At 44.9% G+C, this 13,835-nt stretch overlaps 1 protein-coding gene and 1 pseudogene across 1 annotated transcript; one reads left to right on the forward strand and one right to left on the reverse strand.

Annotated features, from left to right (window-relative positions):
- Nucleotides 1-485: 485 nt before the first annotated feature.
- On the forward strand, nucleotides 486-4,697 carry SOWAHB (sosondowah ankyrin repeat domain family member B). The gene has a single exon (XM_017514824.2). It carries the CDS (start codon nucleotides 1,008-1,010, stop codon nucleotides 3,381-3,383), a length of 2,376 nt encoding a protein of 791 aa, XP_017370313.1. The 5' UTR covers nucleotides 486-1,007; the 3' UTR covers nucleotides 3,384-4,697.
- A 2,966-nt stretch (nucleotides 4,698-7,663) lies between these two features.
- LOC108293402 lies at nucleotides 7,664-12,213 on the reverse strand (annotated as a pseudogene).
- Nucleotides 12,214-13,835: the final 1,622 nt, after the last annotated feature.

Below are 13,835 nucleotides of genomic sequence, written 5' to 3' on the forward strand. Positions count from 1 at the left end.
TTCTAGTTCATTTTGGCCGCTGGGAGCAAGAAGCTATCCAAGTGTTTTTGTTTGTTTGTTTTTTCCAGCACCTTAATGTGAGACAAGTATGAAGGAAAAAGGCGCGAACCAACATTGGCCAGTAGTAACTTTCAGAGTGATTTCTCTTTTCGGTCTAGACTTGGATGTATTTGGACCCCTTGGAAGGGGCGCCGGAGAAGCGGCCCAGTATTTCCATCTTAAGAAAAATTTAGTTTGGATGCAAAGTGAGTTTTGCGGACCTCAAAACAGCCTCGAGAAATCTGAAATACTCCTCTACAGCGTTCATAAAGAAAGAGAACTCAGATTGCCTGTTAACTTGCACCTTCTCCTCCTCCCCCATCGGCTACAGCCTGAACTCATCAAAGCACCAGGAGGACAGGAACGGACTTTCCATCGCTTTTGTTTCCTGCGTGGCGGAGACTCAGAGGAACGGCCGGTCGCCTACCTGCCTTCCACTTCCCTGGCCGGGAGCGGCCGCGCGTCTCGCAGAGCGACTTGCTGGCGGCTGGGTTCGCCGCCAACCTCACCTACCCGCTGACTCTCCGGCCCGACTCTTCTGGGATGGGTGGCGGGGGGTGGGGGAGACCTCGGAGGGCGGAGTGACACGCGGAGGCGGGCCGGGCCCTTCCCCCCAGAGCCAGGGAGGAGGCGCCGCCAGGGCGCAGGTGAAACCGACTCGGCCCTATCCCGGGAACTTTCGCTGCGGGGACTAGTTGCGAGAGGCTAGCGTCGCGCAGGGGGGCCTGGGAGCCGCCCTCTCTCTCCCAGACTGCCCGCGGGGATCCCGCCCAGGGGCCACCGAAGGGTACCCACTGCCCTCCTGGCGCGCTCACCGGCTGCGGGCAGCGCTGGCCTCTGCCGCTGATGGGGGCGGTTGGTGCCGCCCCGGGCGCAGGTGACATTCGCCCAGCCAGGGTTTTCTCTGGCGGGGTAGAGCCCCCGGAGGGCGAAACGCAGACACCCCGGGGGCGGAGGACAAGGCAGCGATGGCCCGAGAACTGAGCCAGGAGGCACTACTGGACTTTCTGTGCCAGGCTGGGGGCCGCGTGACCAATGCTGCCTTGCTGAGCCACTTCAAGAGCTTTCTCCGAGACCCCGACTTGCCCCCCAACCAGCACCAGCACCGCCGCGAGCTCTTCAAGGGCTTCGTCAACTCGGTCGCCGCAGTGCGCCAGGACCCCGACGGCACCAAGTACGTGGTGCTCAAGAGGAGGTACAGGGACCTTTTGGGGGAGGAGGGGCTGCAGCCACCCCGCGATCCGCCCGCAACCGCCCCCAGTGCAGGGGGAGCTGCGCCCTGCTCCCCGCGAGGCGCGCGCCGAGGGGAGCCTCCCCAGCCCAGGCGGCGGCGGCGAGAGAAGGAGCCGGAGGAGGAGCCAGCAGGTGCAGCAGCCAGAGCCGCCGACGCGGGTTGCAATGGACTCCCAGCCAGCGGCGCCCGCGCGGCTCCCGGGAAGGGCAGATCGAAGGGCAGCCCTGGACACAGGGCGCCGGTGCCCGCAGCTGCAGCAGCAGGGACCCAGGCGGGAGCGAGGTGCGCGGCGGCAGAGGCGCAGGGCCGCTGCTGCTGGGAATGCCTCCAGAGCAGCCTGGCGGGGCTCCCGGGAGAGCTCGGCGCACTCCCGGACTCCGCCACCGCAGAGGAGAAGCCGGCGCGGGCTCTGCCCGCCCTGGAGGGCCGCGGGGCTTCCAGGGAGCGAGAAGAAGGCGCGTTGGCTGAGCCTGCGCCAGTGCCTGCAACACCTCGCTCGCCTCCGGCCACAGTCGAGGCTGCGACGAACCGGGCTTCTCTGCCTGCTCTCCAGCCCTGCACCGCTCCCCGCGGAGACCGGCCGGAGCTGCTGACTCCCAGCTCCCTGCATTATTCGACCCTGCAGCAACAGCAGCAGCGCACTCGAGAGTGGGTGGCCAGGCACCCGCAGGTGCCTGAGGCCCGTGATCAGGGTCCTATCCGCGCCTGGTCGGTGCTGCCTGACAACTTCCTCCAGCTGTCCTTGGAGCCTGGCTCCACGGAGTCTAACTCAGAGCCGCCAGATCCCTGTCTTTCTTCACACTCTTTCTTTCCTGTTGCTCCAAATGAATCCTCGGAATCCTGGCTGGGAAACCCTTCACTGACTGTCTTTCGCAGCATTCGTTGTCAGCTGTCCCTCCAAGATCTAGATGACTTTGTGGACCAGGAGAGTCATGGCAGTGAGGAGAGCAGCAGCGGGCCCAAAGAGTCCCCGGGGGCTTCTGAAGAAGGGTTGCAGGTTGTCTTGGGAACCCCAGATCGGGGGAAGCTCAGGAATTCAGCTGGGGGGGGCCTCTCTGTATCTCAGAAAGAGGGTAGCCCCAGCCGGAGCGCTCAAGGCCTCAGAAACAGAAAGGATGGTCACCCCTCTCAGCAGGTCCCTGCCGGGGCTAACGGCCTTGCAGGCCACCCCCTGGAGCCTTTGCCTTGGCCAGCTCCTAGGTTAAGGAGGTCCCTCAGAAGGAGCTCTCTGGCAGGAAGAGCCAAATTGTCCTCCTCTGATGAAGAGTACCTTGATGAGAGCTTGCTGAGAAGAAGTCGGCGCCCACCTCGATCCAGAAAGCCCTCCAAAGCAGGAACAGTGCCCAACCCAAGAGTAGATGCAGCTTTATCACCGAAGCTTGCAGAGGTTAAGGCTGTTGAGGCTGAGTGGGATTGGCGACACAGCTTGTGGGCTCCTAGTGGGGAGGGGCCTGCAGCCTTGGCCTCCCACAGAACTTCTGAGCACAAATCATCCCTGGTTCCCCTAGATGCCAGGGAGCACGAATGGATTGTGAAGCTTGCCAGTGGCTCCTGGATTCAGGTGTGGACTTTGTTCTGGGAGGAACCTCAACTGGCCTTGCACAAAGACTTTTTGACTGGGTACACCGCCTTGCACTGGATAGCCAAACATGGTGACCTCAGGGCCCTTCAGGACTTGGTCTCTGGAGCAAAGAAGGCAGGGATTGTCCTTGATGTAAATGTGAGGTCCAGTTGTGGGTATACCCCGCTGCATCTTGCAGCCATTCATGGCCACCAGGGAGTTATCAAATTGCTAGTGCAAAGGTTGGCTTCTCGAGTAAATGTCAGGGACAGCAGTGGGAAGAAGCCATGGCAGTATCTAACCAGCAATACCTCTGGGGAAATATGGCAGCTATTGGGAGCCCCTAGGTGCAAGCCCATTTTCCCAGTCTCTCCCTTAGTTGGAAGTTCTTCCCCCACCAGAAAGGCCAAGAGCAGGGAAATATCTAGAAATGTCACCCGAAAGACTTCCTTTGCTGCACTACTCAAAAGTCAGCACAGCAAGTGGAAATTAGCCAACCAGTATGAGAAATTCCCCAGTCCAAGGGAAAGAGAAGAGTACAGTGACTGAGGTGGCTCTGTCCAACATGCAGGCAGCATACCCTCACCCTGCTCAGTGAAAGAATTCCAGGGGAATCTAAAAGCTGATGAGAGTTGGTAAAGAGGATGGTCAAGGGAGATGGCGTTGACCTCGCTGGATCTTATGTTACCACATCCTGGACCTTAGGAGGGTCATCCAAACTTTTTGAAAGCTGAAGTACTTGAACTAGAGAAACCTAAACAAGGGGCAGATCCAGGTGCTCAAAATCCAGGTGGCATTCTTCCTCTTCCCTTGCCACCATGGATCTGGGCACAGTAAGCCACATTGCTCCCTTGAAGCAGCAGTCCCTGGCCTTGGCTAGAGAGGGAACAGATGTCGAACAAAAAGAGAGGCAATTCGAGGAATTGACGAAGCACATACAAAATCCTCTCTGGCTAGGAGCTTTCTGGCTTCTGTTCATTTGGAGAATAAATCTTGGCTGACAGTGGGAAGCACCAGGTTTGAAATCAGATGCCTTTATTTTTCGTTTTTTTGGCATTGAAATCAGTGAAATAAAATTATTACTGGAGAGTAAAGTTTGATTTGAGAGATTCCCCAGCCCTGTTCCCAAATCTTCTTTTGAATGCCATGCATGGTGGTTAATGGGTAAAATGATTAATGCCTCCTTTGCGTCTTCTCACTGATCAGAGAAGCAGTTGGGTAAGATACAGCTATGACTTGGACTCCATTACCAAGAGAACTGTCATTCAAGCCCTGCTTTTTTGTATCAACCCAAAGGGAACTTTCCAAATGTAAAAACCATGTGGCTCATTTGCATAGTGACTGAAACCATCTTTCATGGAAACTCCCTGTGTAACAAACAGAATTATCATTACTAGTTTTCAGTAGGTTTGAATGACCAACATTTGTACTCAGAGAAAGAGAGAAATGATTTCACTCTGAGGAAACAGTAAGGATTAAGAGAATGCATCCTCACCAGGACTTTCTAAGCTGCTAAATGTAATTTTATTTGCACTAAACTTGTTGCCAATTAAGATTAAATATTAGCCTTTAAGTATTGTATATCTAACAGGAAGCATTCCTTTTTAATTGCTTTGAAGGGAATGATTACTTGTGAGTTCATGGAGTGAGAGAATGGCTAGTCTATAAATGTCAGTAGAACATCAAGATTTCAGAATAAGTTCAAAGAGGGCTGAAAAATTACATGTTCAAGTGGAAATTGTTCATTTTTTATGGGAATGTTTTCATATGATGTGGCAATGATGCTGTATTTTAAGTCTTTTTGTGTTTCTTCTGGTTATTTTCCCTCACTAAAAGATCAATAGATCTTTATAATTTATTGTACTTATGCTGATTACTGTTAGTTTTCTTCTTTACAAAATTGTGTCTCAGTGAGTGCCAAATATTATTGTTTCTTTGATTTTTTACTTTATAATTTTCTGAAATAAATACCTCTTTTCTACTAGAAAAATAAGCATAATAAATAAATCTAAGAGTTTTTTCCCCAAAAGACCTATATAAGAGATGAAACTCTGTCAAATCAAAGCAAGAAAATGCACAACCACAGATGGGACATAGTTTAAAGAGATAAAAATTTAAAAGAATACAAGATAAACATCTATGCAAATACTCTGATAAACTAGTAAAATTTGTAAACCACCAGTAAGCTAGTGATATTTCAAGGAAAAGATGTAAACCTTCTAAAAAATCCAATCAATGTTTTTACTTATCATATTGTTATCACTACATCAATTTCTTCAACAGATGTGTTTTGTGTAGTGCTGTGGAACTTATAAAAGTGAGTAGGAGATAAACTCTCCCATCTTGAAACTTAAAATCTAACAATATTTATAATTGATTGCTTTATACCCTTTTTAAAATTATTATTATTTTGAAATGGAGTCTTACTCTGTTGCCCAGGCTGGAATGCAGTGGTGTGATCTCAGCTCACTGCAACCTTTGCCTCCCAGGTTCAAGGGATTCTACTGTCTCAGCCTCCCACGTAGCTGAGATTACAGGCAACCACCACCATGGCTAATTTTTGTATTTTGTATTTTTTAGTAAAGATGGTTTTTCACCATGTTGGTCAGGTTGGTCTCGAACTCCTGACCTCAAGTGATAAGTACATTGCATGTTTCAGTATTTGCAAAGTGCTGGGATTACAGGCGTGAGCCACCATGCCTGGCCAGTACCCTATCTTGCTCCCATGATGTCTTTTAAAGGTGAATTATATCAAAAAATAAGCTTGTAAAATGAGGCAAAGAGAAAAGAAGGATGGTACCAGGAATGAGGACAAACAGCAGCAATGCAAGAAAAAAATTTCAGAGTGTCCTAAGTACAAAATATGTGCTCTGGGGAGAGCACTTATTTCAAGAGACAGAGAAAGAGAAATAGAAAGGGAAAGAGAGAGAGAGAGAAAGAGAGATCCTTCTGGGCTGGTAAAATCAGGGAGGGCTTCATAAAGGCCAGGAATCCTTGAATTGAATGATACTGACATTCCCCAGAAACCAGCTGTGTTCGTTCTACCACATTCTTGACTTGTGCTTCAGTGTGTGATTTACATAGCACTAGTGTTGGCTAATTGTTGACTGGTTAGAACACAATCCTAAGTCTCAAGTTGATTCTTTTTTTTTTTTTTTTAGACGGAGTTTCGCTCTTGTTACCCAGGCTGGAGTGCAATGGCGCAATCTCGGCTCACCGCAACCTCCGCCTCCTGGGTTCAGGCAATTCTCCTGCCTCAGCCTCCTAAGTAGCTGGGATTACAGGCACGTGCCACCATGCCCAGCTAATTTTTTGTAGTTTTTAGTAGAGACGGGGTTTCACCATGTTGACCAGGATGGTCTTGATCTCTTGACCTCGTGATCCACCCGCCTCAGCCTCCCAAAGTGCTGGGATTACAGGCGTGAGCCACTGCGCCCGGCCTCAAGTTGATTCTTATGATGAATCATCATGCTGCCTCTGATCAACTCTTTTACATGGTCAATATGTTATGTTGGGAGGAGTCAGGGGAGAAGAGGGTGTTAAAGAGCAGATTAAAACACAGATCTGATCCTGACACTCTCTTGCCCATTTTGTAAAGCCCAGGCCAGGAGGGCTGCCAGAACTAGCGTACTTGCCCAGCTTTTTGCCAGCCACTCCCTGCCGTGAACGCCAAACTGAAGCTTCATCAGATCCATTGGGATGCTAGTGGCCCTAACCTCTCAGTTTCTGTCTTGTGCTGAATTTCTTCTACTTAGAAAATCATTTTTTTCTATTTTCCTAGTAATCTTATTCCTCAAAGGACAGCTCAAATGTCACAGCCTATATGAAGATTCCAGGACAAACACCTCCAACCCAGAAGCTGTATAGCTCCTTCATCAGAATTTTCCTAATACTATGTACATACCTCATTTATAATTTTTGCCATGTAGTATTTAGGGAAATTGTATGTCTCACTATTCTTGAATATTTTGAACATCTGGAGATTAGTGAATATGTTTTCAATTCATCTAGATTTCCCAGATATTTATGGAGCATCTACTATGTGATAAAGACATAATTCCTGCCTTCAAGAGCTCATAGTCTACTGGGGAAGGAGATAGGAGAGTTGGGTCACTGAAAATTGCTTCTAGCACAGTGAGGTAAGTGCTCAGATGTGTGTCAAGACTCTGAGAATACAAAGAAGGGGACATTTATGAAGCATTTTCTATGTGCCAGTCTCTATGTTTATGCTGAAAATACAACATTTAGTAGAATATACCTATTTCCTGCTCTGTTGGTGCTTTTCTGGATTGGGGAAGTCAGGAGGCAAAAAAGAAGTTACATGAGTTTTGAAGGGTGAAGTGGAGAAAAGAGTTTTGGAAGAGTATCCCAGAAGAGGGAAGGGACATGACCAAAACCACAGAGTAGTTTGGGGGATACTGAGCCACATAGTATGGCAGAAGTGAGGCTGGGCAGAAAGAGGTGAAGATGGAAAGGTCATTTAAGACTAGGTTGAAAGAAGGGTCTTTTTGACCTCGGAAAATATAGGCATTTTCTAGGAAGTCAAGGATTGTAAAAACTCCTCCTAGAAAAACATAGTGTTATTCAAAATCCAGATGTTTTCCTGAAGTCTTAATTTGAAGACCAAAAAAAACAAAGTATTAGATTAAATGTGCTTAATTTTATAGTTTCTCTGTCAAATTTTTCTTAGATCTTCTGTGTTGGTAATGCTTATTTGCTAGCAACTCATCGTAGGCAACAAAGTAATTTAACAAACGGCAATTTCATTTTAAAGGCAAATATTAGACATTGATTAGAAATTGTTGATAAGCTTAGCTCAACACTTTTTTTTTTTCATTTCAGCAGTTGTATGAAAGCTTGTATATAAGAGTCCTTTATTCCTGTATCTTCTCAATGGTTTCTTTCTTGTATTTGCCCTTTTTCTTTCCTATTTGGTGAGATTTGGCTTTCTGTTTATGGATCTTTTTATGGTCTTTGTTCACTTTTAGTCTAGTGATAACCGCTTTGCTGGGGTAAATGCCTACATGGACAGTTGTACCATTAGCCTTTTGCTGTTGCACCTGTTCAATGTAGATGACATGTTTCTTCCTGTAAACCTGGACTATGTTGCCAATTTGCCGACCTTTATGATGTCCTTGCACAGGCTGAACTTCATCATCCTTTTGGATGGTCATGGATCAAACATCGTACTTCCGTCTAAGTTCTTTGGAAAGAGGGGAAGACATAATCTTCCTGTGAATGTGGGAAAGTGCATTGAAATGCCTTTTGCAGTTCTTGCTTTGGTCAGAAGTCACAAAAGCGTTGAATTTCACTTTGGCCACTCTCGCTTCAGTGATGGCTGCAAAAGGTGCTTGACACTGTTTGTTGTAGTCCTAAAGTAGCGAATTTTAATGTAATAAATATACTGTAAATATGAAGTACATATACTGTAATCTTGTTTTATGCTAGTAAAATTGCCTATAGTTCAGACCGTCTCTGCTGATGCCTATCACTATAGGTACCTCGAGATCATCAGCCAGGACAACTTCACCAAGGTGAATGAAGTTCACTAAGCACCTTCTCACTGGGACCCAGGTGACTGTGACTACCCCAAACGGGCAGCAGAACTCCTCCTGCCCTGAGAGTCTATTCCATGGGGTGACCCCAAGGTCATCAAGCTCTTTGGACACCACAGACACTCTGTTCTTAGCCATAGAGTACATCAGCAGAGCAGAGCTGGTCTACTACATCCTAGAACTGGGCTACATGAAGGCAGAAGAGGCCTGAAGCAAGTTTTAGCAGATAGTATCAGCCCTCTAGTACCAGCAGCAGAAGGGGGATACCCACAGGGACCTGAAGCCCAAGAACCTCCTTGTGACCCATCACAACATAAAAATAACAGACTTTGGACTTCATACCAGGTTCACTGTATGCCAGAAGTTGGGCACCTTCGGTGGAAGTCCCTCTTCTGCAATCCTGAACTCTGCCGTGGCCAAACATATGAAGGGCCCCCATGGATGTGTGAAGCTGGAAAGTCATTCTTCACACCACGGTAACCAAGTCCTGCCATTTGTAGGGCAGACCTTTGTGGCGATGAGGAAGCTGATACTGTGTGAACAATTATACAAGATCCCGTTCTTCACTCTTCCTTTCTATAGAACCAGAAAGCTTCATAAACCTATTTCCAACCCCAGGGAGAGGCCTATACTGGAGCACATCATGGAACATGTATGGATCAGCACTGGTCAGAAAAAGACACGAAGGCCATACTGGGAACTGTTCTCTGATCACCAACACTCCTGAAAGACAGGGCTCCCAGTGTCCATGGGATGAGGCAGACCACATCCAGTCCTTGTCAGAACAAAAATTTGATGATACCATGGCCTGGTACTGAATCCTGGGCTATACAGGAAACCTGAGGTGCAGGGCTCCATCATCACAGTGAAGCCTTTGCCTTCAGTAGATCCCACTCAACAGCTGCTAGCCTTCCCCATCACCTGAAAGAAACTCTTATGCTTTAACATACAAAACTTGTTAAGTACATTGGGAAAAGGTGTACAGTTCTTATATTCTTCATTTGTTCACCCTTAAGTGTCCAAAGTTTGTTGTCATTTAGGCTGGTCTAAATATTTAGGGTTGATATAAAATGTGAGGTATAAGAAGGCCAACAGGTCAGGAAACAAGTATTATACAACTGAAAAGATAATTTGTTGCCCACAATTCCCAAGAGGACAGGCACACAAGACGCAGGGCCACACAGGGAAGCACCAGGGCAGGGCCGGGGGCAGGGGTCAGTAAGCAGAGGGAGGGGGAGAGAGCTGCGGGCAAGAACCCTTATTGTGCTTCCTTCTCACTTTTGCCCAGGAAGAACTCCTTGGCAACAGCTTAGATGGGTGGAGTGGTGCACAGCGGGTGCCAGCAAATGGTGAAGGCCACCAGAGGCTGGCAGGAATGCACTTCCCCTGGGGTAGGTTGTAGTAGCCCAGTGCTGCTCATGCTGCCCTGGTTGCTGTTGCCACTACTGCCACTTCCTGCTTAGCACCTCAGGCACATGCATCTGGTGTGTGCAACCTGATGATGCCCCTCTTTTCTACTTTTAAGACTTGTTGTGTGCTTTGTAAAGGCCTTACTGTATGTAAATTAGGTCTCAATTTAAAATGAAAAGGGCAAGACAAGAAGAAACATTTTTCAAATGCCTATTGGGGCCAAAGCCTGGACTCTGTTTTGAAAGTGTTTACTTCTTCCATGTACTCTCCTTTCCTTCCTTCCTTCCTTTTTTCCTTTCCTTGCCTCCTCTTCTTTTTAGAACAGTGAGCATTCCCAAATCTAGTAACTATTAACAGGTATTTCTGTACCATCACTTTTTCTAAAACTACAATTGTTAATCTTACAGGATGTAAAGATTTTTGCTATTTATGTCCCAAAATACAATTTGCTTCTGGTTAATTCTTATCCTTTGGTGTCAACTAGGGAAGAACTTCAGGGACATAAATATAGTGAACCAAGTGACATGCCACCATCCCACAATGGGTCTCACTGCCTAAGAGAATGGGCCAGTCAAGGTAGGAGTAAGACAAGGATTTCATTATATGACCCTGCTAATGGCCCCAAAATAGTCCCATTTTCTTAGTTATTTGAGGACTGAGAACTTCTCAAGACTTGCTGGATTGCACAAGGGTGTTCAGATCAGAGAACAGTATTCAGAGCTTCTGATTAACACTGACTTTTAAAAGTGAGAAAAATGAGTATTTATTCTGCTCTGACAGCTTTGCCTGCACTAATGGTCCAGGAATAGTCACATGGATTTTTCTTCCTGGAAAGGGCCACAGGAATAGCTGTGCCTTTACAGTGTTTGTATGTTGAGTGACAGTTCTTAGTATTCCACCTGGTTTGACCCTAATAGGTTATATGCCAAATATAAAACCTCCGTGAACCTTGATTTTTCTGGGGAAAGGAGAGAGGAGGAAAGAGAAAAACATATCAATAGCTTCAAATTAGCCTCAGATCTTCAGGACAGACAGCGCTAAAATGCGCAATATTACTAATAAGTAGCTGCAAATGGAGAGTGGGGGAGAACAGAAGGCTGATTTTGCTTTATGTGTAGACCATATATTCTCACAATAATAACTATGACTAACTCTGGACTCCCAAGGGGCATATTAACTCAGTAATGTTTCATAGAAATATGTAATTAACCTACCTGTGGAGCCATCTTTCCATGCATTGTAGAAAGATCACAAAATATTGCCCTAGATTTCTTGGGCGAGATTCCTGATACCTGTCATAAATTCTTGGGAAAGCTGAGTCCTAGAACTACTTTTCAAATCTTGGGTGTACACATATCTGTCAGGAGCAGTGAATCTAATATGTATGATCTTACACAAGCATTTTCTCTTCTGATCTTTGTTCTTATTAGCTAATTGTAAAATTTAATCAGTAACTGACAAAGGGGTTGGAACTCAAGTTTACTTGCTACTTGTTATAATCTGAATTATTTGAGGTTTTAATCATCAGGGTTGTATTAGTCCATTCTCACACTGCTGTAAAGAACCACCTGAGACAGTAATTTATGAAGAAAAGAGGTTTAAGTGACTCACAGTTCTGCAGGCGGTATAGGACGCATGGCTGGGAGGCCTCAGGAAACTTACAATCATGGTGGAAGGTGAAGGGGAAGCAAGCACATCTTAAACATGGCAGAGCAGGAGAGAGGGAGAGAGAGAAAAGGAAGTGCCACTTTTAAACCATAAAATCTGGTGAGAACTCGTTATCAAGAAAACAGCAACCAGGACGTCCACCCCCATGAACCAGGCCCATCCTCCAACACATGGGGATTACAATTGGAGATGAAATTTGTGTGGGGACACAGAGCCAAACCATATCAAGTGTTATTGGTATTTTACATCACTCCGTTCTACTCACACACACCCCACCTCCAAACACACACATATACTGTAGTATAGATAATAAAGAATTGTAGTTATATTCTTATACCATAAGATGTATTTATTTAAGATGTTTCTCAGATTTTCAGTAAAGGAAAGCATCTGCATGTGGCCGCTAACTCTGAGATCACTAATATTCCTAATCCCACAAACAGCCTGTGATTCTTTGAGACAGGAAACAGATTAATTCCCTGGACACGGGGCAAAGACAAACATTTGCATGCAGAAGTTGTATTGTCACCTGACCATTACCCTATATTCTTGTATGTGTCACCTTACACCCTCTTGTGGTCTCTTGGGTCTAGGTGTTTTCCTGCTAAAAGCTTCCTCAAGGACACCTGGAGAAGCAGAATGGCAGAGCAGGTGGAGTCGTATCGCCTGGTGATCTCAGCATTCTGGACACGGGCAGGGCTCTTCAGGCTTCCCCGGTTAATGTTTTTCCTGTTATTGTGGTACATTTATGACTCAAATTCAGTTTTGGAGTCTTTTGTGAGGTACTTTCTCAATTTCGAAACTCCTTATGTCTTTATTCACTTGAATTGAGTAAAAGAAAATCCTTATTCCTTGTAAATTGAAAGACACAGCATTTAGATACTGGCTTATGATGGAAGCTATGGATTGTTGGTGTTCCTAAAAGGAAATAGAAAGTTAATATGGGGAGAAGCAGATAAATATTTTGTGTTGTGGGAAGGTACCACATAAATGCTATTATCTGGTAGGTTTAGGAAATGGAATATTTTGATTAACAAATTATTCAAGTTAAAAGAAATTTCTCACATGTGTTTTACATGATGAACAGTTGTAAGAAAATTAAAAAACTACAACAAATATACTCAGCACTAAACACAAGTAATTTATGTGTGTCAAAAACAATGAAAGATTCTTAAGTGCTTTGTGCTTATTGCATTTTAGAGGCCCCAAATTAAAGTCAGTTGATAAAACGTTGTGTTTTTATAAATTTTACTTCTATTTTTGCATCTGAAAGGAATTTTATAGTTATATAAATAATACATGTTCATTGTAAAGAAAAATAAACAACACAGATAAAAAGAAGAAAAAAACTGTCCCTAATTTTGCTACCTCAAGCAATCACTGATAATATTTTGTTGTATATATACACTATCAAAACTTATAACAAAACCAAAACCATATTGTACATAATTGCCAACCTATTTTGTTGTTTAATATATCACTATTTTTTTCCGTTTGAACTGGATTTCTATACTGAGTTCCGGATAAAGTTTAGGTCTTTAGATGACTAAAAGTGGAGCACTTGAAAAATTATTTGTAGACCAGACTTTTGCTTCAATGCCATTTCCCTTCTCTGCAGTCTACGGGCCAGGTCCTAAATAAGTTAAGTTTTAAATTATCTAAAAAATCATTATTAGCATTCATTTGACTTGAAGCAATAAATTTTATTTTGTTTTTAACCAGCTTCTTTGCCCAGTGTTCTGGGTGCATGACTTTTCAGGCAGGAGGCCCCTCCTCCAGGAAGCTGGTTGCCTGTTCCCACCCATAGCAGGAAGACAAGAGGGAACTCCCAGCTGTGACCAACCCTCTCTCACCTGTAGCTTTTCTGTTTGCTTGTGGGGCAAAGGCGACACTGACACAGGTGTGGGCCACCAGTTATGATTTAGGAAAGTTTACTATGCTTGATGGTAACATAAAAGGGGCTAGATCTACCAGTGCTTTTATTCTTCTTAATAGCTAGGGAGAGACTATATTAGAATTACTTTATTTAACATAAGGCTAGGGAAGGAAACATAAAAGTCTAAAATATACAGTTTTTTTCCTGGTCATATAGACCTTTTAGTTAAAGCATTATCTGAAGATGAAGATTGGTTCTAGTTTTACCTTTTAATAAATTTTCTTTCAGCAATTCAAACACATTCTCAGAAGATATAACCTCGTGAGTAATAGATTTTAATCATTTCCAATCCCAGAAATTCCCTTTTAACTTTTGGGTGCATAAGTCTAATCAGCATGCATATTTTATTTTACCTTCTATACTATTTTATTTAACAGCATATCCTGTATATTAAAATAATTTTCCTTTCTTTTTTTTTTTTTTTTTTTTTTT

The sequence above is a fragment of the Cebus imitator genome, unplaced genomic scaffold (assembly GCF_001604975.1).
Source record: "Cebus imitator isolate Cc_AM_T3 unplaced genomic scaffold, Cebus_imitator-1.0 Scaffold537, whole genome shotgun sequence".
NCBI classification, from domain to species: Eukaryota; Metazoa; Chordata; class Mammalia; order Primates; family Cebidae; genus Cebus; species Cebus imitator.